This window comes from Pelophylax lessonae, assembly GCF_965119305.1.
Source record: "Pelophylax lessonae genome assembly, chromosome: 4".
In the NCBI taxonomy this organism is placed as follows: Eukaryota; Metazoa; Chordata; class Amphibia; order Anura; family Ranidae; genus Pelophylax; species Pelophylax lessonae.
The window spans coordinates 59,200,457-59,213,691 of record NC_138771.1 but is presented as its reverse complement, the minus strand read 5'-3'; the positions used below and the strand labels follow the sequence as shown (position 1 = coordinate 59,213,691).

At 45.2% G+C, this 13,235-nt stretch overlaps 1 protein-coding gene across 1 annotated transcript; it reads right to left on the bottom strand.

Annotated features, from left to right (window-relative positions):
* Positions 1-1,292: 1,292 nt before the first annotated feature.
* HDDC3 (HD domain containing 3) lies at positions 1,293-11,653 on the bottom strand (the record flags this gene model as incomplete). Its single annotated transcript, XM_082253249.1, has 4 exons — positions 1,293-1,499; positions 4,475-4,715; positions 9,749-9,804; positions 11,545-11,653. 4 exons carry the CDS (start codon positions 11,651-11,653, stop codon positions 1,369-1,371), a joined length of 537 nt encoding a protein of 178 aa, XP_082109375.1. The 3' UTR covers positions 1,293-1,368.
* Between the last annotated feature and the right edge of the window lie 1,582 nt (positions 11,654-13,235).

The window sequence follows — 13,235 nt, the reverse complement described above, 5'->3', positions numbered from 1 at the left end:
AATGTGTATAATGTCATGTGTAAATCAGCGCATACGAAAATAAATGCTACTGTATGTATAAATAAAATGGTCTACATATCTGCTGTTAGGGGGAAAGAGAACCTCCCAACCAAGGAGAGTCACAAGCGTACATAGACCTTTTTTTCTGGTAAGAGGCTGATTTTACTTTTTTCACTGGAAGCTGAGAGCACAGGTTTTACAGTTTTGTTTCACTGGAAGAGTCTATTTGGATATTATTTTGCACTTATTTTCCGCCGGGAAAGGGGGAAATCCACAAGGTGGGGGGGGGGGGGTCTGCACCTATTATTTGGAATAGCACCTGTTTGATTTCTGCACCTTTGAAAATATATTCATCTTGTTTTGTCCCATATATATGGTATTATGGCATTATATATGGTATATGGACTTTTTATTGACTTTGATTTCATACACTCTTCCTTTATTTCATTATTGGAATATATTGTTGTATATCACATTGGTTTATATATGATTTTGCACACCAATAAGCTGTGGAGAAAAAAAACATGCAGGGAAGAGAAGGAGGGATGCTTTAAAGGGGGAAGGGAGGGACATACTTTATCTGTTTTTGTTTACAAAAAGTTACAGCCAAAGGAATCGTGATTGTCCTTTAGGTTAATCATTTGAAATAATAAAAAACAATATGATGTTCAAACGTTTGACTTCTTTCTTTAATAAATACATAACACAGTACTTGTACTTTTACTTTCAGTACTTGAGTAGCAAAATTAAAAAAAAAAACTACTTGCATTCCTTAAGTACAAAAAATGTTGAATACTTTAGTACTTCTACTCAAGTCACTTTTTGATTGAGCACTTCCACTTCTACTCAAGTCACCTTTTGATCGAACACTTGTACTTTTACTCAAGTATGGGTTTCGAATACTTTATACAAGTGTGGCTGACACATGCTTGCTGACATCCACCTCCCCATAGAGGTCAATGGGTGGCCCAATCATCGGGTCAGCCTAAAAAACGGACAGGCGGACCCGATCAGTCCGATCGTGTGAAAGGGGCCTTACAATTACTTAAGGTCTACCATAGGAGAGGACCTTGTTGGCTGGACTTAAATATTTCACTAAAAAGACTGCAAATGTTCATATTTTTATTATTTTTTGGGCAATATCCATTACATTCCTTTTGTTTCATATATAGGCACACATTGGAATATTGTATATTTGTAATTTTGCACAACCTTTTAAGTACAATAAACAGAGTTATAAATTAAAAAAAAATAAAATAAAGAAAGTTACTAGTTGGGGTGCTGTGCGCACACTGGAAGGACCCGAATGAAATGCCCGCCTGGCTCCTCTTATGACACATGTACATCTTAATAGTCTGTTCTGTGGAGTTAGGCAGCAACTCCCCTGTCTCTAAATAGCTGATCCAGGCTTTTCTCCATGGCTGGGTTTGTGCCACGTAGACCGTTTACCACCTGGAAAGCCCACTGGAAATATTCTTGGACCCGTTGCTTTGACCAACCTGCAAAAGAGAAACATGTAGATATAAGGACAACATATTTTTTATAGGACCGGTTATGTTGGTTTTGTAGCGCTATCACCATAAGAGCCGCTGGTAGCTTGGCTTTGTTTACCCCTTCAGTGCTCACACAGCCAGGCACACAACATTTTTGGCATTCTTCTTCTGGCTCAAGGATCAGTCTAGGCCGGGGTTTCATTTGTGGTTTTATTTGAAACAGGAACCTAGATAGGGATGAAGAGCATGGGATACCCCAGAATTGCAACAACTGTAAAGCTTGAGGACTGCTTGGCTTCTGACTGATAAGTACAAAATGCAGACTAATAGTATTGCACAGCCTCTGATGGCACTGCAATCTCTTGACTGTTTTGCACAACTCCTGGGTGTGCTGGGCAAAATTTTGGCTGTCATGCTCAACTCTTGGCTGTACTGAACTTGCAAAGTAATGCAGACATCTCAAGTCTCCCGCAAGTTGTGGGAGTCTCCCGCATTTCGCCTGCACTCACAGACACCCACAAGGGCAGGGCGATATCTCGGCAGGGCTGAGGACGGCAGTGTCATAGGTGAGCTCAGCTGTCATGATCACTGAGAACGGAGCCGCTGTTTCCCACGTAGTACCGGCTCACAGGCACAGTGATATCAAGTGCACTCTGCCTGTGGGAGGAGGAGCCATACAGAGGAAGCACGCGGCTTTGCTCTCTACTGCAGCCGTGTGCTTCCTCTGTATGTCTCCTCCTCTCACAGGCGGAGTGCACTTGTTATCACTCCGCCTGTGAGCCGGTACTACAGAGGAAATAGTGGCTCCATTCTCAGTCTTGATAGCTGAGCTTTGACACTGCCGCCCTCAGCCCTGCCGGGATATCCACAGGGCCCAGCACCACAGAGCCCAGCATACCACAGAGCCCGGCATACCACAGAGCCCGGCATACCACAGAGCCCGGCATACCACAGAGCCCGGCATACCACAGAGACTGGCACCACAGAGACCAGCATACCACAGAGACCAGCATACCACAGAGCCCAGCATACCTCAGAGACCGGCACCACAGAGACCAGCATACCACAGAGACCGACAGAGCCCAGCATACCACAGAGACCAGAATACCACAGAGACTGGCATACCACAGAGACCGGCATACCACAGAGACCGACAGAGCCCAGCATACCACAGAGACCAGAATACCACAGAGACCAGCATACCACAGAGACCAGCATACCACAGAGACCGACAGAGACCAGAATACCACAGAGACCAGAATACCACAGAGACCAGCATAGTCTGCAAAATAAGTAGAAAGGGTATGTGCATTAGTGTGTGTGAATTGTTGCAATGTGCTTTTTAATACCTAGCTGTGTTCTGTCATAATAAAATGTCATGTCCTTGCTTATACATGTATGAATAAGGACATGACATTTTCTGTCTGCCTAAGTCACATGTGCTAGGAGTGCAACTATCCCCCAGCACATAACTGTAAATATCCCAGCATGTGCAGTGTTTCTGACTCCTACCACCATGACAACTTCAAATCACTGAAGTGATCATGGTGGTTAGAGTAATCTCTGTATACTGATTCCATTTCATTTCATTATCTTCTGGCTGTGTTAAATTGGGAAGGGGGGTGAGTTGTTTGCGGTGGCGCGGAGTGCCACCTCCCTGAAATTAGTTTCTGCAGGTTGGGATGTCTGGTAATGTCCCCACAGATAGTGTCCTATACTCAAAGTACTCTACAGTCACTCCTCCTCTGACAAAGAGGGTTAATTACTCACTCTGCCACCGGATGGTTGGACTTCCTCCCATCCACTTCATTCTGGTTCAGTTCAGTCTCTGGACCAAGGTTCTTCAGTAGCCCCCCCCCCCCCCCCCAGCTAAGCCCAGCTGGTACCTCAATGTCTTCATAAGGGTTCCCCTAGCTTTCTCTGCCCCAGGGGCAGAGCCCCCTGTGCAGGTGTCACCTCCTGCAGGACTGGACCCAGGAACTCTGCATTCTGCTGTCAGGCCTCAGACTACTTATGGGCTCTACCTCTATCTGTTCCACCTACACACCTGAGCGTAGCGCAGCGACAGCTGCTGCAGCTTGCTTTTTTTTTTGTTTTTTAGTTGAGCGTTTTTGGAGCGGCACCATTTATTTGAATGGGCCTCCCTCCACTCCAGAAATGCTCCAAAGAAGCTTGTGTACCGGAGCGTTTGCGGTTGCGATTTTTGCCGCACCTGTAGCTCAATTGGTCGCTTGACAATCTGTGTTTGGGTGCCATTAAGAAATAATATCAGCGTTTTGCGTTCCGCTGCAAATCTGGAACCATGAGCAGAATCGCAGCAATTCTGCCAGTGATAGGTGTGAATGGAGCCTAAGGGTTTTGATGAACACACAGGATTGTCCAGACCTAAGTGTTCTATACAAACATCCTCAGACAGAGACTTTTAATAAATAAATGCAGCAATTGTATCAATGGACAAAGTTACAATCTTTCTATCAGAACAGGGCTGCTGTTAGAAATCATGGGGCCCCATACAGCCTAACTGGCAGACCCCCCACCCTGAATTTATAAAGACATAATTCTCACTAAAAATACACTGAAAACATTATTAGCGAACACAAACATAACAGAGAATTTAAAGGGAAAAAATATATAATTTTTTTTTTTAAATGTTAACAATCTACAATTATTTTAAAATTATTTATTACAATGTTTAAGGAACCAGAAGCAGGCAGAACAGGGAGGGGGATCGGTGTTGGAGAAGCAATTACAGGAACGATGCCCTGTGTCTGTGTCTCTCCCTGCAGCAGCTAAAAGCTGGCAGGAGGGGGAGAAACTGTCTTTCAGCCCCTACAGAGAGCCACACAGGGCTTCCTTCTGTATTTGCCCCTCCGCCCAACCGCACGGATTCTCCGTGCTGTTGGGCCCCCCTGTGTGCCCGGGCCCCCTACAGGAGGACTGGTGATCCCCCCCTATCAGCGGCCCTGATCAGGAATACCTACCATTTGGACAGCATCGGTTCAAGTCTCGCAAGTTATACAATTTATCGGCTAGTTTGACCAGCTTGGCCTTGTGACTGCAGTGGGGTGCATGCTCAATCTGCAGCTGCTTCCTCTCCATCTTCGGTAAAGTCTTATCATCTGTCACCTCCTCCACAATCTTCATCACCTCCTGGCCAAACTTCTCCTCGATTTCCTTGAACGTTGTGTTTGTATCTTCCACTGTATCATGTAGTAGAGCTGCCTGGGAAACAAATTTATAGGGGGAATTTTTGATACCAGTTTTTGTTTTTGAACATTTTTTAGTTAAAATTGTATATTCAGATATAAAGGGTTTATATAATGAACTAGAACTCAGTATATTGAATTTTTTTTTTTTATAAGTTTATATTTTTCTTCACATTTATATAAAAACCAAGCTGTCTAGAAGAAGTGACAGTGGCAGAGGCTGAGACAGTAACATTGCCAGGAGTGCTTACAATGGCGTTTATTCCCATCATTTAAAATTAATACATGTTACAACATTGGCCAAAGTTGTCTTTTGTCATTGATTTTCTTCCGTTATTCCATGGTTTCCTAAGGAGGACCCATCTCTCAGCACACGTTCAGCAAATCTACATATAATGGTTTTAGTCCTAAATTATATCAAAAGCCTACAGTACTCTCTTTATCATTTGGGTTGGAGTAGGTCAGATGACACCATGCATAAGGGTATCTCAGATCATGTACGGTAAAGATTGCCATCATCCCAATAGTAAGCAATAATAATAAAAAGATTTCTCCTCTCTGTGGGATTTTGTAAGCAATGAATGAAAGAAAGGGATAAAAAATTCATCAATTTTATTGAACAGTTATACAAAAATACATAATAAAAATACAAAGCAGAGCAAAAAAGCTCCTGGCATTAGTAATAGTAACAACACACGTCATAGCTGATACCCCTAAGTAGAGGGAAAATCCATCCAACGCGTTTCAAAATATATCTTGAACTTTTAGTTCTATTCTTCCTCAGGGATTGTTTTCCCACTCTAAAATGGAAGGAATGACAATAGTTACATAAATCACAATTCTGCATGAGATCAAGGTTACATTGCATACACGTATGCCATCACTGACCACAGGGGGAGAGAAGACCCAAGGGACAATCCTTCCTCCAAAAAAAAGCCATATATACAGTACTTGAACAAGCCGTTGTTTCCCCCTCTTGGCCATATACTGTATATATGGCCTTTTTTTGGAGGAAGGATTGTCCCTTGGGTCTTCTCTCCCCCTGTGGTCAGTGATGGCATAACATCTCTACGTGTATGCAATGTAACCTTGATCTCATGCAGAATTGTGATTTATGGAACTATTGTCATTCCTTCCATTGTAGAGTGGGAAAACAATCCCTGAGGAAGAATAGAACTAAAAGTTCAAGATATATTTTGAAACGCGTTGGATGGATTTTCCCTCTACTTAGGGTTATCAGCTATGACATGTGTTGTTACTATTACTAATGCCAGAAGCTTTTTTGCTCTGCTTTGTATTTTTATTATGTATTTTTGTATAACTGTTCAATAAAATTGATGAATTTTTTATCCCTTTCTTTCGTTCATTGCCTACAAAATCCCACCGAGAGGAGAAATCTTTTTATTATTATTGGTCAGATGACACCATTTCCTATATGAACCACAACTAGGGATGAGCTTACATTTGTTTGGAATTGGGTTTGGGTCAGAACACAGATGTCATGCTGGTCCTATGAGCTGCAGACAGGGGGATTCACAACCCTGCAGCTGATGGAACAAAGCAGTGGGGTTGCTCGGGATATTGTTGACCTAATATAGTCAAAGGGCCATAATAGGTCAATGAGGCAATATTAGGTCAGTCGTGTCACGAGCATCCCTTCTCCTTCAGCTGCAGCATGGGGAATCACCCCCATGGCTCACTAGACCAGTTGGCTTTCTTGTTCTGACCCCAACCTGGTTCCAAGCAAACACCAGTTCATCCCTAGCCACAACCATGGAGAGGCAATCCAATAATCAGATTATGATTGAACCACTCTCAATACTCTATGTTTTGTTAAAGAAATTTTAAACCTAAAGATCAATTACAGATGTAATTACATTTCATCATTTTCAGCATATCCACCAGCTGAGGTTTCATGCACATGTTATACATTTAGGGCTCTTTCACACAGGCGGACTGTTCAGATCCGCCTGTCCGTTTTTGTTTGGCAGATCTGAACGGTCCCCCCATGCATCCCTATGGGGCATCGGATGTCAGTGGAGACATGTCCGCTGACATCCGATCCGACCCGTCAAATCTGGACGGATTGAAACCCTATTTTCCATCCGTCCAGCGGATCGGATCGGATGAGAATGGACCGACGCTCCGTTCCCATCCGATTTCCCCTATAGAGATGCATGGGGAACTGACAGCTGTGTCTCTGCACACAGCGCGAAGACACAGCTGTCATCCTCCTGCTCAGTGGGGGGGTCAGCGAATTGATCCCCCGCTGAGAAAAACGGACTCTGTTCGACGGACAGAGTGTGTGAAAGGGGCCTTAATTTTCCTTCCTAATAAACTACGGGACAGTGCTAGGCCCTGTGAGTATAGGGACACAAGGTTCGCACTGGTGCAAAGTGTGCGGCACCACAAAATTTTGAGCAGAGAAGGCTGGGCTTTCAGTTTTTGTCTGGGTTTTGTAATCGCAGATCAGGGTGTGGAGCTTGGAGACTTTGGATTTGGGTGAGAAGTCTTTAATCCTGTGTTCATGTCTTATTGGAGCGAGAGAGTGCCACCAACACACCACGGACCTCCAGAACTGGTCCAAAACTTTATTCAGTGATCACATTATTATAACAGAAGTAACGTTTCTGAGCCTCGTAGGACACCTTCATCAGGCATATGACTAGCCACATGCCCAAAGGGGTATTGTGCAAGGCTCCAAAACATTGCTTCTATTATAATGATGTGATCGCTGAATAAAGCTTTGGACCCGTTCTGGAGATCTGTGGTGTGCTAGTGACAGTCTATCGCTTTCTTTACCCTCTGTTCCAGTTGGTGGTCGCTACATCACCCATTAACACTTAAAGCCACTCTGCAGGAACACGTGTGTTGGGAATAGTATGTTAGTATCAGGTCCTATTGCAGCACATGCAGGCTGTGTGAGGGTGCAGTTGTGCACACTTGTTATAAGCGAGGCCTGGCCGTAGCTCAGGGATGCTGTCAGGAGACAGGTGTGTGCTCCATCCACATGACAGATTAAGGCCCCTTTCACACAGCGCCTCCACTAAGCGAAATTCGCTTGCTCAGCAGGGGATCTCTCTCCTGATCCCTGCTGAGCAGGCAGATTACAGGTCTGTGTCCATTCCGCTATGCAGAGCAGACACAGTCCTGCTATCCTCTATGAGGCATTTGGATAGAAACGGACCGCCTGTCCATTTCCATCCAATGCCATCCAATCCACCAGATGAATGGAGAATAGGACCACCATCCGTCTGTTTTTGGCAGACAGGATCGGATCGTATGGCACAGGTGTCAGCAGACATGCATCTGAAAAACTAAGAGGCAGACCTGATCGGCCGGCCCGTGTGAAAGTGTCTTTAGAGTTAGGACTGCAGATAATACTGGGGTGCTGTGAAGTGGCTCTACAGCTTATGCATGTATTTGCAAATGTGTGCAACCTAAACCCCTGTTTTTAATGCATACTATTAGACAGGATAATTTGGTTGGTTGCAGGCTGTTCGGTAAGTTGAGATGGGAATTTTCTTTGGTTTTGTTTGACATGCGTCACCCTTCCATGTGCTCCTTGCTGCAAAGGCCAGTTTTAAGTGTTGGCAGTGGCCATTTGTTTGTACTGTTGGAATACTGGTGAGGGGACGCACTGGACACCTTTGCTGCCATTGTGCTTTATGCTGGGTGTCCAGTGCGCCCCTGTGCCTTAAAGGTGGGGTGAGCTCCCTCCAGGCTCACCTGCCCTCTATCTATACAATATAATGAATGTGATTCTACTATGGAGGCTCTCAAAATTTAGTTAGGAGTGCAAATAATACTGGGGGGCCATGAAATGGCTCTGCAGCTTATGCCTGTATTTGCAAATGTGTGCAAACTTACTGTTAGACAGGATCATTCAGTTGGTTGCAGACTGGTCGGTAAGTTGAGCTGGGAATATTTTTTGGTTTTGTTTGACATCCATCCAGAAGACAGGCCTACTCCTGTTAGGAGAGGTGCTCCTAAAGACAGAACTCCACATTGGAGGAGTGAGAGAGTCAGGACAGCTGAGCGAGTCTGGAGGACTAGGAGAGCTGAAGCAACTAGATGAGTCCAGGGGACTGAGGGAGTCTGTAAATCTCAGAGTAGTGGGACAGCCTGGGGTACCTGGAGATCTCCTATTGAGAGGCCGGGGAGCGGGCCTGTGCAGCAGGGTGAGGTAACTACAGGCTGAACAAGCCAGGGCAGCCCAGTGAGCCAGGAGGGCTTGGTGAGACGGTCTAAGGCAGTGGTCCTCAACCCTGGCCTACAGGTCCCACTAACAGGCCAGGTTTGCAAGATAACTGAAATACATCCCAGGTGATATAATTTGCTGCTCAGTGATTGCAGTACTCTAGTCTGCATCTCCCCAAGGTAATACTTAAAATCTGGCCTGTTAGTGGGCCCTGAGGACCGGAGTTGAGGACCACTGGTCTAAGGGACCAGTGAAGGGTGCAGCAGTGCTGCTGAAGAGAAAGCCAGGTGACTCAGGATTTACTTGTTTTGCTGGTGAAAATTGCCTGTTCTGTTTCAAACTTTAATTTTGTTCAATAAAAGTGGACTGGAAAGCCTAAGGCTTCATTCACACTTGTGCGACTTGTCATGCAACTTTGGACATCAAAGTTGCATGACAAGTCATTCCCCTTGTTTTCCAATGATAACCCATCATTAATGCGTGACTTAAAGTTGCAGCAACTTCAAAGTAGTTCATGCACTACTTTGGTCCGACTTTCATGTAACTTGAGGGCCAAAGACTTCAATGTTAACCCCCAGAAGTTGCATGAAAGTCGTACCTGAATGTTATGCAATGCAACAGTTGTCCATTATCACTGGTCAAAGCCAAAGTCGTATCCAAGTTGCACCCATCCAAAGTTGTGTCAAAGTTGCGTCAAAGTTGCAACTTTGGAGTCATACAAGTGTGAATGGAGCCTTAAAAAACTAGAGCTGAATTCCCTCATCTCATATTACCTAGGAAAAATAATGTCAGATAAAACACAAGGCACTGCATTGACCATAATGTCACATGTACACACACATCTTTACCTGTAGCACAGCTAGATCGTCGATTCCAGCTTCGTGAGATAATATTCTAGCAACACCTAGAACATAAACAGATACAAAGGTGATCAGAGGATCAGAGAAAAGAGAGGAGAATCCCCCCGCTTCACTTCCAGTGCTGTACACAATGGACATATACATTCTAACCACCAATCACTCTCCAAATTGATGAGGAATCTCCCCATCATCTGTAGAAATGCTGAGCAACCAACCTGTAGGCAGGTGCAGTTAGCTTCATTACCACTAGGTTGCTGCACTATAAACAAAAAAAGAGAGTGACCATTTTGAAAAAAATATATATATTTTTTACTTTCTGCTATAAAAGATAGCCATTAAAAAAATTGAAACAAAAAAAAAAAACAATTATTTTCATCAATTTAGGCCAATATGTATGCTGTTACATATTTTTAGTAAAAAAAAAAAAATCCCAATAAGTGTATATTGATTAGTTTGAGCAAAAGTTATCGCGTCTACAAATGATGCACTGTTTTTATGGAAATTTTTTTTATTTAGTTTTTTAATGGTAATGGCGGTGATCAGCGATTTTTAGCGGGACTGCGACATTGCGGTGGACAAACTGGACATCTAACGGACACTTTTTGCGGACCAGTGACACAAATACAGTAATCAGTGCTAAAAAAATGCACTGTCACTGCACTAATGACACTGGTACAGAAGGGATTAACATCAGAGGCGATCAAAGGGTTAAGTGTGTCCCTATGAGGTGCTTACTAACTGTCATTTCTTCAGTGTTGTCACATGAAAAGATATAATAAAATATTTACAAAAATGTGAGGGGTGTACTCACTTTTGTGAGATACCGTGTGTGTATATATTTATATATATATTATTCACTTGACTTGCTCGCATACATTTAATCCTAGCCGCAGCCAATCGCATACACTGTGATTTCACCTCAGCTGAACGCATACACCTGTGATCCTAGCCGCAGCTGATCGCATACACCTGTGATCCTAGCCGCAGCTGATCGCATACACCTGTGATCCTAGCCACAGCTAATCGCATAGAGCTGTGATCCTAGCCGCAGCTGATCACATAGAGCTGTGATCCTAGCCGCAGCTGATCGCATAGACCTGTGATCCTAGCCGCAGCTGATGGCATACACCTGTGATCCTAGCCGCAGCTGATCGCATAGACCTGTGATCCTAGCCGCAGCTGATCGCATAGACCTGTGATCCTAGCCGCAGCTGATCGCATAGACCTGTGATCTCAGCCGCAGCTGATCGCATAGAGCTGTGATCCTAGCTGCAGCTGATCGCATAGACCTGTGATCTCAGCCACAGCTCATGGCATACACCTGTGATCCTAGCCACAGCTGAACGCATACACCTGGGATCTCAGCCGCAGCTGATCGCATAGACCTGTGATCCTAGCCGCAGCTGATGGCATACACCTGTGATCCTAGCCGCAGCTGATGGCATACACCTGTGATCCTAGCCGCAGCTGATCGCATACACCTGTGATCTCAGCCGCAGCTGATCGCATACACCTGTGATCCTAGCCGCAGCTGATCGCATAGACCTATGATCCTAGCCGCAGCTGATGGCATACACCTGTGATCCTAGCCGCAGCTGATCGCATACACCTGTGATCTCAGCCGCAGCTGATCGCATACACCTGTGATCCTAGCCGCAGCTGATCGCATAGACCTATGATCTCAGCCGCAGCCGATTGCCTAGACCTGTGATCTCAGGAATCCGCCGTACTATTATAAAGTTACATAACATAAAATAGTTGTATCTAATAGAAGAATGAGTTACCTATAGGATGGTTAATATACGGCGTCTTTTCTATGTCCATCCTCCTCTGCCTCTTGTGCTTCTCAGCTGCAAAGTTTGCTGCTTCTAGGAGGAGGGCGACCTCAGACATTGCTGTACACACTATTGTATATAGAAGATAGTGTGTTAGACAGGGAAGTGATTACAGTGACAACAGGAAGTGGGCAGGACCTATTCTCCAGCTATGGAGACAGAGAAAGCCTGCAAAGACATAGGAGAAGAATTGGATAATCTAGTAAAGGAGAAGAATGTTCAATGGATCTGCTGCAGCTGCATTCACTTCATCTGATCGGATGCAATGAAATTCCTGTCCTTTAGTGAATTCAATCCTGCATCTCTTGTAGCTGTGCACACTTTATTCACACAATGACTATGTGCAGGCTTTACACTACATTCACATGGTGTGCTGTGTTCAGAGGTGCAATATATCTGTATAAGGCTACATGTATAGGATACTCCTGAATTTGCTTTAGTTAAAGAAGAACTCCGGGGAAAAAAATAAATAAAAAATGTTCTGCTCGTTTTGTCTAAGGGATTGTGGATATACAGCGGGGAAAATAATTATTTGATCCCCTGCAGATTTTTTAGGTTTGCCCATTTACAAAGAAATGAAGGTTCTATCATTTTTATTATAGGTGTATTTTAACCGCTTGCTGACTGCCCACCGCAGATATACTGTGGCAGGGCGGCTCGGCTGCACAAAATCACGTAGATCTACGCGATCTTGTGCACGCGGAGCACCGCCGGAGCCGTGCTCCCGCTATGTTTAGACACAGATGGAGGCGGGCCACCGGAGGACCGCCGGTCTCCCGCAATCATCAGAGAAACTGACAGAAGACCCACCTGCTTATTTAACCACTTGCCGTTTGCTCACTAGCAATGTTCCCTCTAATTTTTGCCCCCAATAAATTGCAGAGTGCCACAGCAATGCCCCCAATAAATTGCAGAGTGCCACAGCATTGCCCCCAATAAATTGCAAAGTGCCACAGCAATGCCCCCAATAAATTGCAGAGTGCCACAGCATTGCCCCCAATAAATTGCAGAGTGCCACAGCATTGCCCCCAATAAATTGCAGAGTGCCACAGCAATGCCCCCATACATTGCAGAGTGCCCACAGCATTGCCCCCAATAAATTGCAGAGTGCCACAGCATTGCCCCCAATAAATTGCAGAGTGCCACAACATTGCCCCCAATAAATTGCAGAGTGCCACAGCATTGCCCCCAATCAATGCAGAGATGCCAGCGTCCCCCCCGAGACCCGTGCACTTACCTCACGAGCCGACGAGTCACAGCAGCTTCTCTTTAGTCCCGGCTCCCGCGTCTCCTCAGTCCTCCCGCCTCCTCCTTGGACCTCGGCCAATGGAATGAGGTGGTATGCCTTTCGGCCAATCAGGAGGCTGGAGCACTCGCTCCCTGATTGGCCAGGAGGAGGATCCGTGTGACAATAGCGAATTTTCATTCGCTATTGTAACACAATGGGCGGGCTCTCGGGGCGCACTGCGCGGCTGCGCCGTCTGACATTGTACTGCGCGGGACCGTCATTTAGACTGCGCTGCCGCTCAGGCGCGCAGTTTAAAGGGAACATTGCTCACTAGAGCTCTACTGCGGCAAAGTAGTTCGTTATCGTCTGGCGATGTAGACCTACGTCATCAGACACTCCCCTTTCTCAGCGG